Raw genomic sequence first — 20,831 nt, 5'->3', positions numbered from 1 at the left:
TGGTGCAGGCTGCTCTCCTCGCCCACAATATGAGGCACGGGTGAATACTCTTGTGGTCTCCAGCGAGCAAAACTTGCATCATCTACCAAGGTCTTTTCTGGTGAGTCTCCCGAGTTTGGCCGCCAAGAAACACCTCCTTCGTCCAGGGGTGAAGACCTGAGGCTTAAGGGTTCTGCTTCACCTGCTGTCTTGGCCCCAGCAGCCACTTCCCTCCTGGCTTGTGGTGGCTTGACATCCTCACACCTGCAACAATCATCATCATCACCCCAAGCTTCACCCCCTGCCCAAGTGTTGCCTCTCACCGGCAGTCACTAACAAGGACTGGACCTTACAAAAGAGTCTGTTGGAGAAAATCCTGAGCTGACTTTGCTTTTTAGAGAATGCAAGAGGATTTTCAATATCAGTTTTGATTAAAAATATGCATCTTTAACCCCTTGACTGCAAATTTCCTACCAGAAGACCTCACCAAGCTACAGGAATGGAACAAAATGTTGCTTCTTCAATAATGAAAAAATGGCAACAGGAATGGAACAAAAAGTAGCTGCTACAATAATGAAGAAAAATATAAAGTCCTGCACCTTGGGAGGGAATATCCAGCACACCAATACCACATGGGAAACACTCCACTATCCACCACAGAGCCAGAGAAAGACCTGGTAGTACATGTTTTCATGGTACCAATGAAACCAAATACATGCCCATCGCAGCGGACGGGTTAAAGATGCTTTATACCATAAGTTTTCCCAAGGATAATTTCCAAAAAAGCTCAAGGCTTCTCACCTGGACATTGAAGTGTTCCTCGGGATGCTCGGGCGACGGTGGCCTGCTGCTGTGAAGCCTTCATGGAGAGACTCATCGTCACTGCTGAGGGCGCTGTCCTGCTGCCCTGCGCTGACCTCTGTGAGTCTGCTCCCAGGCAGGCGGCAACCTTGGAAACATTTATAAAGAATAAGAAGAGGCGACACTGGCCACACTTATAACTACCATGTCTGTTTTGTTTATATTCCCTGCCTGTTCCCTTGTCAGTAATCTGTCAGCTGCAACACTTACCAGCATCTTGGTCCACCTGGGCACTCTGAGCCTGTGTCCGCACCACTGCACAGCCTTCAGACACCAGTACCAGCACAAGATCTTGTGTCAGCCAGTCTTTGGGTGTCTCAGGAGGCTGCTTGCCTTCAGCCGGGGCACCAGGCCGCCCAGCACTCCCAGGAAGGCTCACGGCCAGCCTGCCGCTCACACAGCCTGAGAGTGAGGAAATAATCAGAATAAAAAAAAATAACATGGAAACAAATACCTCACATACACAGTTTCTTACTAACTAAGAGTGAATGTTCATATTCTTGTCAAAACATTCAATCATTATACCTTAGGAACACTTTGGGGTTATCCAGATGATGCACAATGATACAACTAAATATTTACTGCAATATCAGAGTGAAACATCAACCAACATGAATCAATTAGGAGGTTATCAACGGAACATGACAATGACTCCATGCGCACCCTCATGGTTGAGGCCGACCGACTCAAACTCCACCTTGGCTGATTTCCCACATTGACCCAACAAGGCTTGCAGTGGCCGGGCCCAGCGCTGGATGGGCTCTGCAGAAGAAAGTTGAAAAACAGTGTTTGTAGAAAGAAGAAAAAGATGCTGCAACAACCACAAGCTTCACCTCTTTGTGTCCATCAGTATACTGGAGACAAGAATGGAAACTAATTCAGTCTTGCTAAATAACTGTTGAGCAAGCCCTTCAGTTCGGCAAAGAATTGTAAAAGAAAAATACACTCCCAAAACCCAGTGCTTGGTGTGCTTGAGGATCCTGATCACTGTACTGCTGAACAACAACCAAACATGACTTGTCAAACATGACTAATTTCACATTAGGGTTACACAATATTAATGCACATCCCATGCAAGAAAATGGCATTACATTACTATGTTTAACCCTTGACTATGGATTTCCTACCAGAAGACCTCACCAAGCTACAGGAGTGGAACAAAGTGTCTGCTATAATTCAATTAAGAAAATGTAAAGTCCTGCACCTTGGGAGAGGATATCCAGCACACCAATACCACATGGGAAACACTCCACTATCCACCACAGAGGCAGAGAAAGACCTGGGAGTGTATGTTACCAGGTTACCAGCGAAGGACAAATCCCTGACAATCGCAGCGGACAGGTTAACCATCAACAGTCCACTACAGGATTATGGCCTTTCCTAGGATGCTCTAACTCTCCTGTCCTGTTAGTATACTCCTCCCTGTTCAGGCTAATGCAGGCTAATTCCATTTTCCGCCTAGTTCTCTGTCTGGCGTTAGTGTGCTCCATCCTGCCCCGGCAATGTTCTATTCCACCTCCACCTGGTTCTCTGTTTGTGTTAGTGTGCTCCATCCTGCCTCAGTAAAGGTTATAATTCCACTTCTCCACCTGGTTCTCTGTCTGGTGTTAGTCTACTCATCCTGCCCCAACAAGGTTCTAATTCCACCTCTCCACCTGCTGGTGAAGAGGTGGATTAGATCCTTGTTGGGGCAGGATGGAGCACTAACTCCAGACAGAGAACCAGGTGGCGAGTTGGAATTAAAACCTTTGCCTGTGCAGGATGGAACACACTAACACCAGACAGAGAACCAGGTGGAGCGGTGGAATTATAAACTTTGCTGGGGCAGGATGGAGCACACTAACACCTGACAGAGAACCAGGTGGAGCGGTAGAATTAGAACCCTTTGTTGGGGCACGATGGAGCACACTAACACCAGACAGAGAACCAGGTGGAGAGGTAGAGTGCAGGCGAGATTGAGGAGGCGGGGTATAAGGACACCACTGCCTACAGTAACTTTCGGTAATGTACAATCAACTCGAAATAAAATAGATGAATTAGCAGCAAACTGTGAATATATAAGGAACTACCGAGAGAGTAGCTTCATAGCATTAACCGAAACCTGGCTTGAAGACAAGGATGTTGACGAAACAGTAAATATTGATGGTTTCTTGATAGTCAGGGGAGACAGGAAGGACGTGGTGAAACAGAAGGGAGGAGGGGCGGCGGTGTACATAAATGAGAGATGGTGTACTCAGGTTAACATAAAGGAACATTTTTGTTGTGACGACCTGGAATATTTAGTAATATCATGTAGACCTTTTTACCTACCACGTGAATTTAATAATGTGACGATTATAACTGTATACATCCCGACTGATGCCACTGAGGCAATAGCGAGTAAGTTATCACTAAATTGTGTTAGAAAATACGAAAATGAAAATCCTGAAGGAATTATGAAAGTGTTGGGGGATTTTAACCACTGTAATTTCCAACCATATGTACCTTTGTATCAGCAAACTGTAACTTGCCCCACTAGAGATAATAATATTTAAGATAAAATGTATTGTAATGTAAGGAACGGTTATCGTTCTTATCAAAAGCCTAAATTAGGTAAATCTGGCCACAATATGGTGTTTTTGGCTCCCACATCTAAGCAAACTCTGAAATGTAAACTGTGCAAGAAAATTAAGGTGCAGGATTGGAATAATGAGCACATGGTGAGTCTTCAAGGCTGTTTTGATTGTACAGACTGGGATGTGTTGTATAGTGAGTCCAACTCTATTAGTGCAAATGTAGATGTTTTAAATTCATATATTGTACAGACTGGGATGTGTTGTATGATGAGTCCAACTCTATTAGTGCAAATGTAGATGTTTTAAATTCATATATTGTACAGACTGGGATGTGTTGTATGATGAGTCCAACTCTATTAGTGCAAATGTAGATGTTTTAAATTCATATATTGTACAGACTGGGATGTGTTGTATGATGAGTCCAACTCTATTAATGTAAATGTAGAAGTTTTAAATTCATAAATTAACTTTTGTACCAACATGATTGTTCCAACTAAGGAAATTAGCATTTATCCAAATAACAAACCCTGGATAAATTCTGATATCAAAGCGTTATTGATTGAAAAGAAGAGAACTTTTATAAATGGTGACTGCATGCAAAGTAAAGTGATACAAAGCCAATTAAATAGGAAAATACTAGATGCTAAACAGTCAAATAAAGTTAAAATTGAAAACTTATTTAAGTCAAATAAGTCAAAAGATGCTTGGACAGGGGTAAACTACTGAGTGGCTCTAAAAAGAAAAGGTCATTAAAAGACCCACCAAACATGTAAATGATTTGAACTCCTTTTATGCAAGGTTTGATGTGCACCATTTTAACACTGAATGTGAAAATATTTTGTCAATGGTTAGGGGCATCAATGTAGAACGAATAATAATAACTCGTGATGATACGATGAACTCCATGAAACGTATACAATGTGGAAAAGCAAGTGGACCCGATAAAATTGGTTCTAAACTACTAAAATCCTGTGCCGAGCAACTTGCTGATCCACTGTGTAAACTTTTCCAAGCTTCACTTGATCAGAGTACAGTACTGGATGTGTGGAAAATGTCAGAGATTATTCCAGTACCCAAAAACAACCACCCAAGGGAGTTTAATGATCTTCGACCCGTAGCCTTAACATCAATTATAATGAAATGTTTGGAGCACATTGTGAAGAGGTACATTTGTTCAAGCGTAGATCCCTTGAAAGATATTTTGCAATTTGCTTATTGTCAAGGTATGAGTGTTCAGGATGCTGGGTTATCCTTACTTCACCAAACTTACGAACATTTAGAAATCCGAAATTCACAGGTTAGAATTATATTTATAGATTTTAGCAGCGCTTTCATTAAAATTCAGCCACATATTTTACTTAACAAATTACCAGAGATGAATATCAACAGTAATCTAATACTGTGGATCTATAGTTATCTTTTGCAAAGACCTCAATACACCAAATTTTTTTTTTTTTTTTTGTCGCGGCCTATTGCGCCGGTAGGCTTCTTCCCGGTGGGGCCTGATGGTCAGCCCAAGGCTTCTTCCCGGTGGGGCCTGATGGTCGGCCCAGCCCGTTCTGGCGCAGGCGAGTGTTGATAGTGGCGCCATCTTGTGTTGGCCCATGCTGCCCCCCGGAACTCATCTTTCAGCCTCTCTTTGGAGAGGTTATCTAGAGCCCAGGTTGATGGGTGGTCTTCAGGCCAGCATGTGGGTAGTCTTAGGCCACTCGGCAGTGACTGAAAAACCTCAACTGTGCGGCACACTAACACCAGACAAGAGAATCAGGTGGAGAGGTGGAATTATAACCTTTGTTGGGGCAGGATGGAGCACACTAACACCAGACAAGAGAACCAGGTGGAGAGGTGGAATTATAACCTTTCCTGGGGCAGGATGGAGCACTCTAACACCAGACAAGAGAACCAGATGGAGAGGTGGGATTATAACCTTTGCTGGGGCAGGATGGAGCACACTAACACCAGACAAGAGAACCAGGTGGAGAGGTGGAATTATAACCTTTGTTGGGGCAGGATGGAGCACACTAACACCAGACAAGAGAACCAGGTGGAAGATGCTTGGACAGACCTTTATTTTGCAGTGGACTATTCATATCAGAAGACAATTTTTCTTTATACTCTTATCATCACGGCCATGGGTGGTGTGGTGCCAGGGTGTGTGTGGATGGCCATGGGTGGTGTGGTGCCAGGGTGGTGTGGATGACAGGGAAGATGGGGACAGTAAGGTGTGCATGGGTGTGTGTGGATGGCCATGGGTGATGTGGTGCCAGGGTGGTGTGGATGACAGGGAAGATGGGGACAGTAAGGTGTGCATGGGTGTGTGTGGATGGCCATGGGTGGTGTGGTGCCAGGGTGGTGTGGATGACAGGGAAGATAGGGACAGTAAGGTGTGCATGGGTGTGTGTGGATGGCCATGGGTTGTGTGGTGCCAGGGTGGTGTGGATGACAGGGAAGATAGGGGCAGTAAGGTGTGCATGGGTGTGTGTGGATGGCCATGGGTGGTGTGGTGCCAGGGTGGTGTGGATGACAGGGAAGATGGGGACAGTAAGGTGTGCATGGGTGTGTGTGGATGGCCATGGGTGGTGTGGTGCCAGGGTGGTGTGGATGACAGGGAAGATAGGGGCAGTAAGGTGTGCATGGGTGTGTGTGGCCATGGTGGTGTGGTGTGGTGTGTGGATGGCCATGGGTGGTGTGGTGCCAGGGTGGTGTGGATGACAGGGAAGATAGGGGCAGTAAGGTGTGCATGGGTGTGTGTGCATGGCCATGGGTGGTGTGGTGCCAGGATAGAGTGGATGACAGGGAAGATAGGGGCAGTAAGGTGTGCATGGGTGTGTGTGGATGGCCATGGGTGGTGTGGTGCCAGGATAGAGTGGATGACAGGGAAGATAGGGGCAGTAAGGTGTGCATGGGTGTGTGTGGATGGCCATGGGTGGTGTGGTGCCAGGGTGTGTGTGTGGATGACAGGGAAGATAGGGGCAGTAAGGTGTGCATGGGTGTGTGTGGATGGCCATGGGTGGTGTGGTGCCAGGGTGTGTGTGGATGACAGGGAAGATAGGGGCAGTAAGGTGTGCATGGGTGTGTGTGGATGGCCATGGGTGGTGTGGTGCCAGGGTGTGTGTGCATGGCCATGGGTGGTGTGGTGCCAGGGTGTGTGTGCATGGCCATGGGTGGTGTGGTGCCAGGGTGTGTGTGCATGGCCATGGGTGGTGTGGTGCCAGGGTGTGTGTGGATGACAGGGAAGATAGGGGCAGTAAGGTGTGCATGGGTGTGTGTGGATGACAGGGAAGATAGGGGCAGTAAGGTGTGCATGGGTGTGTGTGGATGGCCATGGGTGGTGTGGTGCCAGGGTGTGTGTGGATGAGTGTGAAGGGGCAGGGTGTGCATGGGTGTGTGTGGATGACAGGCCATGGGGGCAGTGTGTGTGCATGGGTGGTGGATGACCAGGTGTGTGGCAGGTGCATGGGGGTGTGTGTGTGCATGGGTGGTGGTGTGGTGCCAGGGTGGTGTGGATGACAGGGAAGATAGGGGCAGTAAGGTGTGCATGGGTGTGTGTGGATGGCCATGGGTGTGGTGCCAGGGTGTGCCAGGATAGAGTGGATGACAGGGAAGATAGGGGCAGTAAGGTGTGCATGGGTGTGTGTGGATGGCCATGGGTGGTGTGGTGCCAGGATAGAGTGGATGACAGGGAAGATAGGGGCAGTAAGGTGTGGATGTGCCAGTGAATGGTAAGGGAAGGAAAGGCAGGAGTGTGCTGGCCACGCACCATGGAGTCCCCAACTAGGCGAGTCTCGAACTCATCCTCCATGGTGTCTGCCAGCACCTGGAACCTATTGAAGGTAGTGGGGGTCAGTAAATCCTTGGTTGCCTGCTTCGGTTTGGCTCCATTCCTTACAGGTTGGAACCCGACATCCTGTGAAGCAGGAAGAGAAGCGTTAAGTGGGGCAGGCTGGAAGTTGTCCTGTGGGGCAGGCTGGGAGTTAGCCTGTGAAGCAGGCTGGGGGTTAGCCTGTTAGGCAGGCTGGGGGTCAGCCTGTGAGGCAGGCTGGCGGTTGTCCTGTGAGGCAGGCTGGGGGTTAGCCTGTGAGGCAGGCTGGGGGTCAGCCTGTGAGGCAGGCTGGGGGTTAGCCTGTGAGGCAGGTAACACGTCCTCCCGTGAAGCAGGAGGGTCGTCTGGAGAGGGCACAGTCTCGGTGGAGGGCCTCTCCACCATCGATGGTGGAGTCACTGCCACATTACTTAAAACAAATTCAGTCACAGCCTTCTGAAGTTGTAATCTTTGAACGCAGAGGCGGCAAGTTCTACTCAGCTGGAAGTACTGAGCTGCAAATCGTCCGGGACAGACGTCACACTTACGGAGGTTCGAAGGCATTGTTAGAAATTTAAGCGAGTTAACAGTTAGGGCAAATATTAAAAGCGCTTTCGAAATAACTTAAAGTGTGACCATAAATTGAATTGGATAAAAATTGTGCATGGAAATTAGATACTGATGTGTTAGATGCCTCCAACACTGGGAGTTCGCTCCCACTGGGTCTTGAAAATGCCTCAAAGACCAATCGCTTGTCCTGAGCCTCAGTCACGAGAGAGACTTTCCCAACCCGGCACTTTTCAGCAATTGTCCTTGAAGTTTTGTCCCATAGAATGGGGCCGGTGTAGTCACACAGAGCAGAGCTGGCAAAGAAAGAAAAGGAATCAGCAATTCGTTCCCACTTTCCGAAACGTCTAACCCAACTCTGCGACCCTTTCGAGGCCTGGCCGGTGGCACCTGTCACCAGGTGTTCTCCACCAACTCTAGAGAGTACCAGACGCCCTTCCTGAGAGACAAAAAAGCTGAAATATTCCTTGAGTATAAGAAAACCCCTCAGAAACTCTACCTAGAAGCCGGGAGGTACAATCTCAAATGACCCACGGAAGACATCTCTTTCAGGAGAAAACAAGAACCAGCTGTTATGCAGAATAGGGATGGGAGTACCGTCGATAGAAGGGAGGGACGGGGAGCTCACACCGACAACTGGTTCCCAGGGAGGCTTTTTAGTGAAGAGGTTGCCACACTCCTCTACACCGCAAGCCTAAATAATTAGGCACGGTCCAGCTGACTAGGACCCTGGAACTCCAGCCATTGTCTCATAAAGAGATCCTCTGCCTGCAATCCAATCCACCACTGCTGCTGCCCAGAGGCTTCACTGTGACACTGGCACGGGAGACAGATCAGGTATTACACCCTGTCCAAGGGTGACCTGAGACTATGCAGGGCAGGGACGTCTAGTTCCTTGAGGTGAAAACACTTCACCCGCATACCCGGACCTGGAGGGACTGACTGACTGGTTCTTGTTGGTATAAGGACAGGGAGATCAGGGATGAGGGAGGGACAAAAGACAGGGGAACTGAATCCCGCAACATCCCTGACCCACACTTACTACACCACCAAAACAACGAGGGGAGTAAAGCCAAACCTTGAGGTATGCCTGGAGCACATTGATGGCCTTGTTAACCTTGGTGTGGAGTGTTTGGTGGGCCAACTCGTGGTAGAGGTGGATGGCCAAGGTGGAAAGGGCCAGCGATCTTGTCCGCCACCACCGTCACACTTTCCACTATTCAGCAGCATGTTGACCAAGTGATCCTGTGAATGCAGGTGAAAAAGGTGAATAGAGTCATGCTGTCCAGCTTTGTAATGCAAGAGTTAGCCTGCATCTTCACTCCCTGGCAGCATGTTGACCAAGTAATTATGAGTGAGGGTGAAAAATAGGAACAGAATCATGCTGTCCAGCTTTGTAACGCAAGAGTTAGCCTGCATCTTCACTCCCTGGCAGCAAGTTGACCAAGTAATTATGAGTGAGGGTGAAAAATAGGAACAGAATCATGCTGTCCAACTTTGTAACGCAAGAGTTAGCCTGCATCTTCACTCCCTGGCAGCAAGTTGACCAAGTAATCATATGTGAGGATAAAAAGGGGGAGTAGAGTCAAGCTGCCCAACTTTGTAATGCAAGAGTTAGCTGCATCTTCATTCCCTGGCATCACATTGAAGAAGTTATCATGTGAGAGTAGAATCATGTTGTCCACCTTAATAAACACATGTAGGTGCCTCCCTCTGTTTCCTGTGTAGGGGAGGTGTAGGCAATCAGGAGTACACAGCAGGAGGGGCTGCAAACACACACAATGCCTCTGTCCCTTCCCACCATGACATTACAGTAGTTTAAGGGACACACAGAGGAGGCTGAATCAAAACTATACCAGACATTATTATTATTATTATTATTATTATTATTATTATTATTATTATTATTATAGATCAATAAAAGGGGCATCAAGGGGAAGTAAAAACTGGTATAGACACAATCAAAGTCCCCATAATGAGCAGACACGAATATGAAAAATAAGAAATAGTTCTCAAAGACACTCAAGTGAAGAGGATAAGAAGAAAGGGACAGAAACAAACACTAACACCTCTACTCTCCTCACCTTCACGTCAGAGCAGTTCATGAGGGTGAGGTCGGGGCTGAGGGCTGCAGCACGGGCAGGGGCGGGGAGAGTGACCACAGCGGCAGCAGGGACCCAGGCAGACCCAAGGCTTCCATCTTAGGTGATTGCTGAGAAGGGGAGGAAGGAAGGTGCTGGAAAGTGTTATGAGGGGGAGTGCTGCCAGCCTCAACAGCACTAAAGGGTGTGGCTGCTGAGAAGGGAAGGAAGGAAGGTGCTGGGAGGTGTTATGAGGGGGAGTGCTGCCAGCATCAACAGCACTAAAGGGTGTGGCTGCTGAGAAGGGAAGGAAGGAAGGTGCTGGGAGGTGTTATGAGGTGGAGTGCTGCCAGCCTCAACAGCACTAAAGGGTGTGGCTGCTGAGAAGGGAAGGAAGGAAGGTGCTGGGAGGTGTTATGAGGGGGAGTGCTGCCAGCCTCAACAGCACTAAAGGGTGTGGCTGCTGAGAAGGGAAGGAAGGAAGGTGCTGGGAGGTGTTATGAGGAGTGCTAACATAAGAACATAAGAACACAGGGAGACTGCAAGAGGCCGAGTGGCCTACACGGGGCAGCTCCAGAATCCCCCCACTACTCACGATGGGTGAGGAGGTGTAGTTTCAGGAGTTACAGGTAGAGGCTTGATCCTCGTCTACCTTCGGTACGGGCGTACGCTCCAGTACCCTGTCACCTTACTGCACCCACACCTCACTGCCACCTGTCATCCTCGTCCATGTAGCTATCCAGTCTACTCTTAAAACAAGCTATCGTCCCTGCACTAACTATGTGATTGCTGAGTCTATTCCATTCCCCCACCACCCTATTACTAAACCAATGCTTGATAATTCATTCATTCATTCATTTCATCGACGCCTGCTCCTAGGAGCTCCCACCAGGGGATGGCCATGGCAGAAGAGCTTCCACCTTCCTCTATCCAGACACTCCCTCCTTGCCTGCTCAAAGTTTCTCAAGGATCTTTCCCCCCTCTCCCTAATGTACTCTTGCACCCTATCCCTCCATTTCACTGGAGGTTGTCCTCAAGCATTCCCTCCCTCTATCTCACTCACATACACCCTTCTGGTCATCTTACTCTCCTCCATTCACTCCATGTGGCCAAACCACTTTAAAGTCTGTCGCTTCACTTCTTCCACCACTCCACACTTCTTCCCTTCACCCCTGTGACACATTCCAAAATGCTCGTACACACTTTCATTACTCATTCCATCCATTCTACTCACACCACAAGCACTCCTCAAATAACTCATTTCCACTGCCTGCACTCTAGACCTCTGACTTTCATTCCAGGCCCACGTTTCACTTACATATGTGAGGGTTGGTACTATTATTGTATTTCTCAAATCCCTCTTTACCTCCATGCTCACACTTCTGCCATTCATGATTCGTCCCAAAGATCCTACCACCCTTCTTCCTTGCAATGCCCTTTCTCTTGTCTCTCCCTCCGTACCACCATGCTTGCACATAACTGATCAAGATACTTAAACTCATTGACCTCCTCCATTTCTTCACCATTCAAAATATTTTGCATTCTTTTTCACATTCAATTCCCACTCTCAGGGCATACAAAATCTACAACCTCACTTCTACTTTGCTCACAAACCATCACTTTACTTTTGTTGACATTTTCAGCTTTTTCCTGTTACAGACACTGTCAAAAACACTGACCAAATTTTGTAGGCCAGTCTCACTTTCTGCAATGAGCATCGTGTCATCAGCAAACAGTACTGAATTCAGTACCCACTTCCCTCCCTCATCGAACAGTCTTACTCCAACTTCTCCAACTTTGCCCTTCATTTCTCTAATGACACCATCCATATAAATATTGAATAACCATGGTGACACCCTTGTCTTAGGCCCACTTTTATCTCAAAATGTTCACTTGTTTCTCCAGTAATTTTGACACATGCAGATGCATCCTCATAGAAAGACTTCATTGCACTAAGCAGTTTTCCTCCCACACCATAAATCTTTAAAACATCCCACAATGCAATCCAATCGACTCTGTCATAAGCTTTTTCCAAATCCATGAAGGCAGCGTATAGTTTCTTTCCTTTTGCTATTATTTTTTCTAGTACCATCCTGAAGGCAAATATCTGATCCACACATCCCCTTCCCTTCCTGAAGCCTCCTTGTTCTTCACTGATTTTCTCTTCTGTAAGTCTTTGCACCCTCTCTATTATGACTTTTCCATATACCTTTCCGGGTATACTCAGGAGACTTATGCCTCTATAGCTCCCACATTCCTCTCTCCTGCCCTTCCCCTTGTAAACTGGGACAATGATGGCTTTCGTCCAGTCTGCTGGCACCCCCCCTCCCATGCTACTTCACATATCTTGACCATCCATTTCACGACTTCATCTCCTCCACACTTCAACATTTCTGCTGTGATTCCATCAATTCCTGCTGCCTTTCCATTTTATAATCTTTCTAATGCCTGATTTACTTGTTCATATGTTATAGTTCTTTCTTTATATACTCCTCCTCTACCTCTACTCAAAACTGCTGCTGTTACAGCTGCTGGACGTCCATCCTCAAAATTCATTAAGTTTTTGAAATATTCTCTCCATCTCTCTTTCACAGCTTCCCCGTCTTTCAACATCTTTCCATTCTCATCCAGAACTTCATTTATTATACTTGAGGAGATATTTTCTGCATTTCTTTCGTTTTTTACTTCTTTCCAACATGATTTCCTGTTCCCTTTATATTTTTCACTTAGTCTTTTCCAAAGTCTTCATCAACTCTCTTCTTACTTTCTTTTATTGCTTGTTTTAATTTCATTTTGCATTCTCTATATTTCTTTTTCCTTTCCCTTTTTACTTGTTCAGACACATTTTTTCTTGAGTTTTCTTAAAAAGTTGCCTTTTCTCTTTTACTATCCTCCTTATCTCTTCTGTCCACCATGAATTTCCTTTTCTTTTTCCATCTCTCACCACTTTCATCCCTAACACTTTTTTGTTGTAGTTACCATTATTTCTTAAAATGTTCCAAAACCTTTTTCAATATTTGTATTATCTTTTACACTTTCCCATTTTTCACTTAAGGCCTCTGCCATTTCACGGTTATACTCATCTTTTATTTATTTTTCCTGTAACTTTTCTATCTTCAATATTTCATTTTTTACTTCACCTTTCTTTTCAAACACCCACTTTTCTTTCAGCTTTAACTTTGCCAGCACTGCAAGATGATCAGATCCATCGAACATTCCTCTTACTACCTTTGTGTCACAAATTTCTTTTCTAAGCCTTTCATCTACTGCCACATAATCAATCAATCCTTTTTGCTCATTATCTTCTCCCCTCCTCCATGTGTATCGGTGGATATTCTCGTGCTGAAAGAAGGTGTTCACTAGGAACATTCCCCTCTCAGCACAGACATCCACCAGGCACTCTCCATTATCCCCCATTTTCCCACCACATCCATCACACATTCATCACCCACTTTAGCATTCATATCTCCCATCATAAAAAGTTTCCTTTCTTTCTCAAAACTCTTCAAACATGCATTCACTTCCTCCCAAAAAGCTTCCCTTTCTCTCAGTCTTCTCCTTTCACCCACACAATTCCTGATCCCTTCCAACCATAATCAGTCACACCATTCCACACTCTTTCAGACATCACAATAGCACATCCTTCCTTACTCCTGCCTCCATACTTCTCATCTATCCCCGTCCATACAACCCCCCCCCCAGGCACACCCTCCCACGTACCCTCTCTACCATCACTCACACCAGTTCCTCGAATATGTGTTTCACTCACTCCCAACACATCCACTCTAACATTTAAAAAATTTCAATCATCACTCTCCTCTTCTCCTCACCACCTAAACCATTCACATTAATAGACACCAGTCTCATACATTCCTTTCTCTTCTGCCGCCCTCTGGCCATCGCTCCTGCCTCTAAAAACTAGATAAAAGTATGCTTGCTAATTTCCCTCCTAAATCTATACTTTTCTAATTTAAATCCATTACTGCGAGTTCTATCCTGCTGGCTAATTCTCAGTAATTTACTTATATCGCCTTTGTTGTAACCCTTGACCCATTTGAATACTTCTATCAGATCTCCCCGCACTCTTCATCTTTCTAGAGAATGTAAGTTTAGATGTTTCAGCCTATCTTGATATGAGAGGTTCCTCAGCCCCTGAATCATCCTGGTCATCCTCCTCTGAACTGATTCTAGCAAGTTGATGTCCATTCTGTAGTGTGGGCACCAAAACTGGACAGCATAATCTAAGTGTGGCCTAACTAACGCTAAATAGAGTCTGAGAATGACCTCTGCACTTTTGTTGGTTACCGTCCTGTTAATAAAACCCAATACCCTGTTAGCCCTATTCCTCGCACTAATACATTGCTTCCTTAGTTTTAGGTCAGAGATCACCAACACTCCCAGATCCCTTTCACACTTAGACCTGCCTATCGCTGTGGAGTCTGAACTATACCCGTGTAATGGGTTTTGTGTTCCTACACTTAGTACGCTACACTTGGTGATATTAAAACTCATCTGCCATTTCTCTGACCAAGCTGACAGTTTGTTAAGGTCCTCCTGCAGTGCTCTAACATCCTCCCTTGTCCTAATAGTGCGACCTATTTTTGTGTCATCTGCAAATTTACCTATGTCACTAGTTATCCCATTGTCTATGTCATTGAAATAGACAATGAATAAAAGCAGGCCTAAAACTGAACCTTGATGAACCCCACTGGTAACATTACCCCATTCGGATTTTTTACCGTTAATGGTGGAAGAGGGAGTGCCAGGATGAGTTTGAGGAAGGGCTAAGGGACATGATTTTAGGATGGGTTCAAGGACAGGGTGCTAGGATGTGTTGAAGGACAGGATGGTAGGATGTGTTTTAGGATGTGTTGGAGGACAGGGTGCTAGGATGTGTTTTAGGATGTGTTGAAGGACAGGATGGTAGGATGTGTTTTAGGATGGGTTCAAGGACAGGATGGTAGGATGTGTTTTAGGACGTGCTTTAGGATGGGTTCAAGGACAGGGTGCTAGGATGTGTTTTGTTAGGAATTAGGTCAGTTAACCAGGGGATTAGACAAATTAACGATTTCCTTTATGGAACTAGTCTCGGGCCAAGAGTTCAAGCCAACTAAGAGTATCGTCTGAGCTCAAATAAGCCTTGGATGGTACTTACATACTTCGCTCATCGGCTCCCAGACCGAGACAGTATCATCGTATTCACTGCCTGAAGACTAAACACATTTACCATGAAAGGAATAACAATAGTTCAGTGTTTCCTTTCATGAAATAATAAATAATTGCCCTTGCGGCAAGGATAATTCAAAATACCCCTTCTGACCCACGTGGTTGGCTTTCGGCCCACAACATCACCTGCTCTCAAGCTAACAACACCTCAGCGCTTTCGCCCCATATTAACTCGCGGCAGTGCTGATTTAAACTTAGTCTCGAGGACAACAGGACTCCTCCAGAACTTACTTCAAGAGACCACTTCTTTTGAAACCCTTCGAAAGGTAAGTGCCTCCTACAGTGATTACAACTAGGTATTACAATCAGGCCTGTTAGGATTATCGTTGTAACGCTGGGAGGTGCTTGTAGGGGAAAGCCCGGCACCCCTGCTGTATTAGTGGTAAGTGGTTTGTGTGTCTTTTTGTGGAGTTGTCTTGGTGTGGTTCAAGTGTCTTGCGAGAAACATAACCGTTGGGTACGGTAAAGTCACTGTATAACAACAGTTTTAGAATGGGTTCAAGGACAGGGTGCCAGGATGTGTTTTGGGATGGGTTCAAGGACAGGGTGCCAGGATGTGTTTTAGGATGGGTTCAAGGACAGGGTGCCAGGATGTGTTTTAGGATGGGTTCAAGGACAGGGTGCTAGGATGGGTCTTAGGATGGATTCAAGGACAGGGCGCAGGGATGTGTTTTAGGATGGGTTCAAGGACAGGGTGCTAGGATGTGTTTTAGGATGGGTTCAAGGACAGGGTGCTAGGATGTGTTTTAGGATGGGTTCAAGGACAGGGTGCTAGGATGTGTTTTAGGATGGGTTCAAGGACAGGGTGCTAGGATGTGTTTTAGGATGGGTTCAAGGACAGGGTGCTAGGATGTGTTTTAGGATGGGTTCAAGGACAGGGTGCTAGGATGTGTTTTAGGATGGGTTCAAGGACAGGGTGCTAGGATGTGTTTTAGGATTGGTTCAAAGACAGGGGTGCTAGGATGTGTTTAGGATGGTTTCAAGGACAGGGTGCTAGGATGTGTTTTAGGATGGGTTCAAGGACAGGGTGCTAGGATGTGTTTTAGGATGGGTTCAAGGACAGGGTGCTAGGATGTGTTTTAGGATGGGTTCAAGGACAGGGTGCTAGGATGTGTTTTAGGATGGGTTCAAGGACAGGGTGCTAGGATGTGTTTTAGGATGGGTTCAAAGACAGGGTGCTAGGATGATTTTTAGGATTTTTTTTTTTTTTACAGCTAAGGAGACAGTTCAAGGGCACAAAGAAAATAAAAAAAGCCCTCTACTCACTGCTCCTGAATTGGGGGCAAGGGTGTGTCCAAAAGAGAGGTCAATTTCGAGAGGAGAGGTGTCCTGATACCCTCCTCTTGCAAGTGTTCAAGTCGTAGGCAGGAGGAAATACCGATGAAGTAAGATTGTTCCAGAGATTACCATTGCGAGGGATGTAAGTGTGACGGAGTTGGTTGATTCTTACATAAGGGGTTTGGACAGTATAGGGATGAGCATGAGTAGAAAGTCGTGTGCAGCGGGGCCGCAGGAGGAGGGGAGGCATGCAGTTAGCAAGTTCAGAAGAGCAGTCAGAATGAAAATATCGATAGAAGATAGAAAGAGAGGCAACATGGCGGCGGAATTTGAGAGGTAGAAGACTATCAGTATGAGGAGGTGAGTTGATGAGATGAAGAGCCTTTGACTCCACTCTGTCAAGAAGACCTGTGTGAGTGGACCCCCCCCACACAAGATGCATACTCCATACGAGGGCGGACCAGGCCCCTGTATATGGACAGCAACTGTGCGGGGAAGAAGAAATGGCGGAGACGGTACAGAACGCCCAGCCTCGAGGAAGCTGATTTAGTAAGAGATGAGATATGAAGTTTCCAGTTGAGATTTTGAGTTAAGGATAGACCAAGGATGTTTAGTGTTGAAGAAGGTGATAGCTGAGTGTTGTCAAAGAATAGGGGATAGTTGTTTGGAAGATTGTGTTGAGTGGAGAAACTGTGTTTTTGAGGCGTTGAAGGACACCAGGTTCCTCTTGCCCTAAGCGTTCTGTTGCCTCCAGCCTTGAATCGTTAAGTTCCTGTGGAGTGGGTCTTCTATTAAAAGAAGTTGAGTAATGCAGAGTGGAGTCATCGGCATAAGAATGGATAGGACAGTTCGTTTTGGAAAGGAGATCATCAATGAAGAACGGAAAGAGAGTGGGAGATAGGACAGAGTTCCCTGCAGGACACCACTGTTAATAGGTTTAGGGGAAGAAAGAACAGTGACCGTCCACCATAGCAGAAATTGAACGGTTAGCAAGGAACCTGGAGATAAAGGTACAGAGAGACAGATCGACACCGTAGGAGGGTAGTTTGGAAAGCAAAGATTTGTGCCAGACCCTATCAAAGTTTTGATATGTCCAGCGCATTAGCAAAGGTTTCACCGAAAGGGCTAAGAGAGGATGACCAAGAGTCAGTTAGGAAGAAGGCTAGGAGATCACCAGTAGAACGCCCTTGCGGAACCCATACTCTCACCTGGTTCTCTCACCTGGTGGGCTTCCCAGAACCCGGTAGACACAGGGCCCAAAAGGAAGCCGCACTCTGCTGATGCGCCAGCCTGACTAGTTCAGTAACCTCCGTACATACAAATACATGTGCTATAGACAGAGCTGGAATTGTGCATCATGTGCAGCAAAGTAAATAATCAATTAATAATATGTAAATGAACAAACTAAAATGTAAAAAGTCTGTCACCGAGATGAGCAGCAGGGGATGCTTTGAATGCCGATAGTGAATTAGCTGAAACAACATGCTGGGAAGAAAGTTCCACAGCAAAATACCTCTGACGTTGAAGAACCTCTTGCGGATCTCTAATTCAGTTCTTATGTGTGCAACCTTATACTGACGGCCTCTTGTGGTGCCCAGAGGTGGACTGACAAACATATCCTCGGGGGCAATAGCACAAAAACCGTGAAATATTTGCCAATACTTTACCATGTCATGTCGTAGCAGCCGACCATGGACAGAGTACAAGTCCAAAGCCTTCAGTCTCTGGGAATAACTTAGATACTGGCGATCAGATAGAAGGTTAGAAGTGGAAAGGTGCTTTTGAATCTTCCGGTTAAGGATTGATTCAAAAGCTTTAGATAGACAAGAAAGTAAAGCTATAGGGCGGTAGTTTGAAGGATTGGAACGGTCACCCTTCTTAGGCACAGGCTGTACAAAGGCATACTTCCAGCAGGAAGGAAAGACAGATGTTGATAGGCAGAGACGAAAGAGTTTGACCAGGCAGGGTGTCAACACGGAAGCACAGTTTTTAAGGACAATAGGAGGCACTCCATCAGGTCCATAAGCCTTCTGAGAGTTGAGGCCAGAGAGGGCATAGAAAACATCATTTGGAAGAATTTTAATAGCAGGCATAAAGGAGTCAGAGGGGGGATGAGTAGGAGGAATATACCCAGAATCGTCCAAGGTGGAGTTCTTACAGAAAGTTTGAGCGAAGACTTCAGCCTTAGAGACAGATGAGACGGCAGTGCTGCCATCAGGGTTAAGGAGAGGAGGAAGAGGAAGAAGTGAAACTGGAGGAGATATTTTTGGCTAGATGCCAGAAATCATGGGAAGAATTAGAAGAAGCAAGATGTTGACATTTTCTATTGATAAAAGAAGTTCTGGTAAGTCGGAGAATAGATTTGGCACGATTCTGGGCTGAAATGTAAAGGTCAAAGTTAGCGGGTGTTCGAAGGCTCTGGAACCTTTTGTGAGCTGCCTCTCTATCTTTTATAGCACGAGAACAAGCGTGATTAAACCAAGGCTTTTTAGCGTGAGGAGTAGAGAAAGAACGTGGAATGTATGCCTCCATTCCAGAGACAATCACCTCCATGATGCGCTGGGCACACACAGAGGGGTCTCTATCCTGGAAGCAATAATCATTCCACGGGAAATCGGAAAAGTACATCCTCAGGTCGTCCCACCGAGCTGAAGCAAAATGCCAGAAGCATTGCCTCTTCGGTGGGTCCAGAGGATGTACAGGAGCGATAGGACAGGATACAGAAATAAGGAGGAGGAGCCCAACGGAGAGAACAGTTTGACAGAGTATGCAGAAGGATTAGAGGTAAGGAAGAGGTCTTCTTAGTGTAGAATGTTAGGCCTGTCTCCAAGATGGTCAGGAATACGAGTAGGGTGCTGAACCAACTGCTCTAGGTCATTGAGGAGAGCAAAGTTGTAGGCTTGTTCACCTGGCTGGTCAGTGAAAGAGGATGAAAGCCAAAGCTGGTGGTGAACATTGAAATCTCCCAAGATGGAAATTTCAGCGAAGGGAGAGTGGGTCAAGATGTGCTCCACTTTTGAGTTCAAATAGTCAAAGAATTTTACATAGTTAGTAGAGTTAGGTGAGAGATAAACAGCACAGATGTATTTAGTAATAGAATGACAATGAAGTCTTAGCCAGATGGTAGAAAATTCTGGAGTGAAGGTCGTGGGCATGAGAGCAAGTGATGTCGTTGCGCACGTTGGCACAACATCCAGCTTTGAATTGAAATTTAGGATAGAGATAGTAGGAGGGAATAGAGTAGAGATAACTGTCAGTAGCCTCAGAAACCTGTGTTTCGGTGAGGAAGAGAAGGTGAGGTTTAGAGGAGGAGAAATGGTGTTCCAAAGAATGAAAATTAGAACGAAGACTGCGAATGTTGCAGAAATTGATAAGGAGGAGGTTTTTAGGAGTTATCAGGACGCCTCTCAAGTCGGCAGCCAGAAGGGGAGTCCTCCCTGGGGGAATTTATGGTATCCCCCCCCCAGGCGGGGACTCCCGAGGCTCTGTAATTTTTCGCCATTTTAAATTTTGAATTTTGGGAAAGGTGTGTGTTGTGTGAATGTTGTGTGGTGTAAAAAGAGAGAGGAACTGTCTTTAGAGAGCATGCTGAACTGCTCTCTGGTGTTGATGAGACAGAAGGGAAAGGATGGGTTCAAGGACAGGGTGCTAGGATGTGTTTTAGGATGGGTTCAAGGACAGGGTGCTAGGATGTGTTTTAGGATGGGTTCAAGGACAGGGTGCTAGGATGTGTTTTAGGATGGGTTCAAGGACAGGGTGCTAGGATGTGTTTAGGATGGGTTCAAGGACAGGGTGCTAGGATGTGTTTTAGGATGGGTTCAAGGACAGGGTGCTAGGATGTGTTTTAGGATGGGTTCAAGGACAGGGTGCTAGGATGTGTTTTAGGATGGGATCAAGGACAGGATGCTAGGAAGTGTGTAAGGATGGGTTCAAGGACAGGGTGCTAGGATGTGTTTTAGGATGGGTTCAAGGACAGGGTGCTAGGATGTGTTTTAGGATGGGATGAAGGACAGGATGGTAGGTAGGATGTCTCTTTGGGCAATCCTGCATCAGCTGACAACTTCCCACCTCAGTAAATTCAGGTTATAAAATTAAGATTCTTCAGAGCAATGGAATTTGTACTGACAGACTGTTACTGAATCACTACCAGCACTCTGGCACTTGTTACTTCTATGAATTTCCTGCATTTCAGAATTTGGACAACTATATTTCAGCTACAAAATCCCCGTTAGCAAAAATAAATTTTACTGGGATTTTTCAGACCAATTCAGACTCCTGGACTTCCACGACACCAACAGCAACACTCAGGCACTCACATCCCTTACAAATCCCTGCACATCAGAATCCGGACGCCTAGATTTCAGTGTAACTTCCTCCTTAGTAAACTGAGGTAAACGTAGTGATTTCTAAGACCAATTCAGACTAACCGACTTCACTATCTGGGAGGCAACACTCAGCACTAACATCCAGGCCGGGCGCTTG

At 46.1% G+C, this 20,831-nt stretch overlaps 1 protein-coding gene and 1 long non-coding RNA gene across 4 annotated transcripts in view; both read right to left on the bottom strand.

Moving 5' to 3' along the window:
- The window catches only part of LOC126989415 (uncharacterized), a 7,719-nt gene extending 6,437 nt beyond the window's left edge, over positions 1-1,282 (bottom strand). The window contains exons 1-3 of the mRNA XM_050848007.1: positions 1,051-1,282; positions 781-928; positions 1-243 (exon numbers count right to left, since the gene is read on the bottom strand). The exon at positions 1-243 is cut by the window's left edge and continues 11 nt beyond it. Of these exons, the coding sequence (XP_050703964.1) occupies positions 1-243; positions 781-928; positions 1,051-1,282 (623 nt within the window). The remainder of the gene's footprint in view (positions 244-780; positions 929-1,050) is intronic.
- Positions 1,283-1,297: 15 nt separating this feature from the next.
- On the bottom strand, positions 1,298-20,828 carry LOC126989414 (uncharacterized). 3 transcript variants are annotated; one of them, XR_007743255.1, is made up of 4 exons: positions 20,777-20,828; positions 9,849-9,976; positions 8,843-9,009; positions 1,298-1,602 (listed from the first exon to the last, which is right to left on the bottom strand). It is a non-coding gene; the product is annotated as an uncharacterized LOC126989414 (long non-coding RNA). The 3 variants fall into 3 exon arrangements; XR_007743256.1 differs by lacking the exon at positions 1,298-1,602 and adding an exon at positions 7,164-7,302 and having other exon boundaries at positions 20,814-20,824; XR_007743254.1 differs by lacking the exon at positions 1,298-1,602 and adding an exon at positions 7,165-7,302.
- Between the last annotated feature and the right edge of the window lie 3 nt (positions 20,829-20,831).

This window comes from Eriocheir sinensis, unplaced genomic scaffold (assembly GCF_024679095.1).
Source record: "Eriocheir sinensis breed Jianghai 21 unplaced genomic scaffold, ASM2467909v1 Scaffold1164, whole genome shotgun sequence".
NCBI classification, from domain to species: Eukaryota; Metazoa; Arthropoda; class Malacostraca; order Decapoda; family Varunidae; genus Eriocheir; species Eriocheir sinensis.
This window is presented reverse-complemented; position numbering and strand designations above follow the sequence as displayed.